This window comes from Merops nubicus, unplaced genomic scaffold (genome assembly GCF_000691845.1).
Source record: "Merops nubicus isolate BGI_N331 unplaced genomic scaffold, ASM69184v1 scaffold3736, whole genome shotgun sequence".
Taxonomy (NCBI): domain Eukaryota; kingdom Metazoa; phylum Chordata; class Aves; order Coraciiformes; family Meropidae; genus Merops; species Merops nubicus.
The window spans coordinates 9252-12190 of NW_008615452.1; the positions used below are offsets into that span (position 1 = coordinate 9252).

General features: G+C 40.9%; 1 protein-coding gene across 1 annotated transcript in view; it reads left to right on the forward strand.

Annotated features, from left to right (window-relative positions):
• LOC103775067 (DNA polymerase zeta catalytic subunit-like) overlaps positions 1–2939 on the forward strand; it is a gene marked incomplete at its 5' end in the record, with an annotated part of 22249 nt that overhangs the window by 7048 nt on the left and 12262 nt on the right. The window contains 1 exon segment of the mRNA XM_008942511.1: positions 2432–2676. Coding sequence (XP_008940759.1) covers positions 2432–2676 — 245 coding nt within the window.

A 2939-nucleotide genomic window follows, 5' to 3' on the forward strand; every position in this document is an offset into this window, starting at 1 on the left:
TGGGACAGAGTGAGATTTACACTGTTCTTCTTTGGAGACCCCAGCAGTCTCGGGTGATACCAAAGGCTTTCCTTGCCCAGGTTCTGAGTGGCTAGACTAACAATATTGTTTTCATGGCTTCACATGAGCCCTGAACAGCACCTGATACTAGAGATAACTACTCTCACTCGCGTGTGTCTGCTCTTTGTTGTCATCTTCTTTCCCACCATAACTCTTCTGCCCTGTTATCTTTCTTTCTGTTTTAATAGACATGTAGCTGAGCTGACCAGGATTGATTATTTTGCCATCTCCTGTGGACAAAAAGACAATTTAAAAACTAATGTCCTAAACAGCCCATCACTGTCTCAAGCCAGCCAGAAATGAGTGTCTGAAGCTGCAGTTCCTTAACAATTCAAACCAGTGTAAAAATGTTGCCACCTTTTTTCCTTTGACTGCAGTTTCCTTTGTCATCTCTTGATCCAGAGCAGGTTCTTGTTGGTCTTGCTGTACTGGCCCTATATTTTGGGGAGGAGAGGAGGGGCAGGGGAGGGGCAGCACCAGTGGCAGGACCACAGTGACCTTCAACAAGTGTTTGCCAGTTTAGCTCCCTGATCTGCTTTACCACGTTATCAGAAAAGTGCTGATGGAGCAGGAGAAGAGAAACGCAGAGGGTGGGGCTGGCGTGCGGCCAACATGGATACACTGAAACTTATCAGAATGCAGCCTGCAAAGACTGTTCTGCCTGTCATCTTCTCAAATGGCTCTGAGTGGGAGTGAGCAACAGAAACATGCTGCATTTTCTATCTTGACTGTTCTTTTCTCCTTCCTTCTGTGCACGTATGTTTTGTTTCCATTGAAACTTTCCAGATCACAAAAATGGTAGTTGCAATCATTCCTAGTCCCATCAATTTTTTTTTTCACCCAGAAGAATCAACACTACCTTTTATGAAGATAATCGTTTTGTTCTTAGTTCAAAAAGATGTTAAAATGAAATAATACTAGGAACAGATTTCAGATGTTTAAGTTACTTTTTCCGTACTTTTTGTATCTCTTACTAAGTTCTGTAAGACCTTTTTTAACAATGATTTTTTTATTTTATTTTATTAGGCTATCTTGAATATTCCATAGTAGACTAAAGAAATCTGACAGGAGGTGGTTCTAGGCATGTAGATTATGGGTCAGATGATTGAAGAGCTTGCTGGAAATGACAAAACAAAACAAACCCTAGTTCTGGCCAGATCCAGTCCCTGACCACCTCATCACACATCTGAGCAAAACAACAAATTAGTGCACTGTGCAGGGCAGCAGCAGCATATGCTGCTGCAAAACTACACCTTCAAACCCAAACCTCTTTGTGTCAGGGATTTAAAGCTCTTGGTTCACCAAATTCATTTATAACATCAAAGTTAAAGGAATTATACCAAACCCATTCAGTACAATGATTATGTAGTGCATCAGGCAGAGAGTTTTTGAATAGTGATTTGGTTGCTTACAAAGCAAATGATTTTACGATTATGTAGGATTTTCCTTTGATATTTTGGGATTTTCAGTCCTTTGCTACTCGTGTATGTAATTTTCAGCTATTTTGGTTTTTATTGTGAATAGATACAGTGAATACCTGTCTGTTAGTGCTTTTAAAACTTTACTAAAGTATTGAATAATACAGAAATAAATAGTATTGTTTTTTTCCTCATGTTGCTACCTCCACATAATGGTATTTTGTGATGATTTGAACAAGGTGAAAATTCTTTATTTTTTTTGTGATTTTATGCTTTCTGTACTACTTACAACATCATCAGGGAGAAAGCATCATAGCCAGTGCAAAGCAGCAGGCTTCTGAAATGGGCTGGCTTAGATTCTTCCCTTGGTTTTCTTGCTGCCAAGTACGTTGTAGTTACTCATTATGGTCAAAAGCCTGGAGGCACAGTTATCAACGTATACAATTCCCATGTTATTTCTCTCTTTTCCCAAATGTTGAAATAAAACTGCTGTGCAGATTCCTATAGAGAACAGTCATCAACTGCATATTATACTTGGTGTTCTTCAACATTCTGCAAGTCTAACAAAAATGCAGATTAGCAAATGCTTTTTCACTGACAGTAGCATGGCCATCGGTATATACTGCTGCAGCCTGTTGGATGTTTATTTTTTTAACCTGAGCTGGATGTTTCTTTTTTTCCATAGATAATAATTAGAAGTACTTGATTTTCAGTGATTAGGGCTAAATGATGAGGAACCACGTGAAAAGGTTCACTATATAAAAGTTACATGTCACTAAACAGGGTAGAAGATACACGTTAGAAGTAGCGAGTATGGCTTTTTACTTTGGAAAACTACTTTTTCCATACTTCAGATTCAGGAAATGTACGTGGGTGTTTACACAGCTATAGGGGCTCCTGTTCATTGTCCATTTCTGCAATGCCCATGCTTGTGCCCGACCTGTGTGTTGCAGTACCGCGTGGAGTCCATGATGCTGCGAGTGGCCAAGCCGATGAACTACATCGCCGTGACGCCAAGCGTGCAGCAGCGGGCGCAGATGAAGGCCCCGCAGTGCGTGCCCTTGATCATGGAGCCCGAGTCCCGCTTCTACAGCAACGCCGTTCTCGTGCTGGACTTCCAGTCCCTCTACCCTTCCATCGTCATAGCTTACAACTACTGTTTTTCAACCTGCCTGGGACACGTTGAAAACTTAGGAAAGTAAGTTGTTACTCTCTTCCGACAAACTTTGATTCTGTAGAGACTTCAGCATCTTTTCTAAGGTGCTGAGAACCTGTGGTGGTTTAAACCACTTTTATTGTTCAGGGGCAGGTTCAGCAAAGGTGACGGAAAACTGAACAAAATTAGCAGCAAATAAACAGTTTATTACAAAAAGGTTGAACAGGGAAAGGCAGGATACCCCAAAGGGACCCCAAAATTATACACAGAAATGTGGTGACAAGTAGGGCAAGATAACACAACAG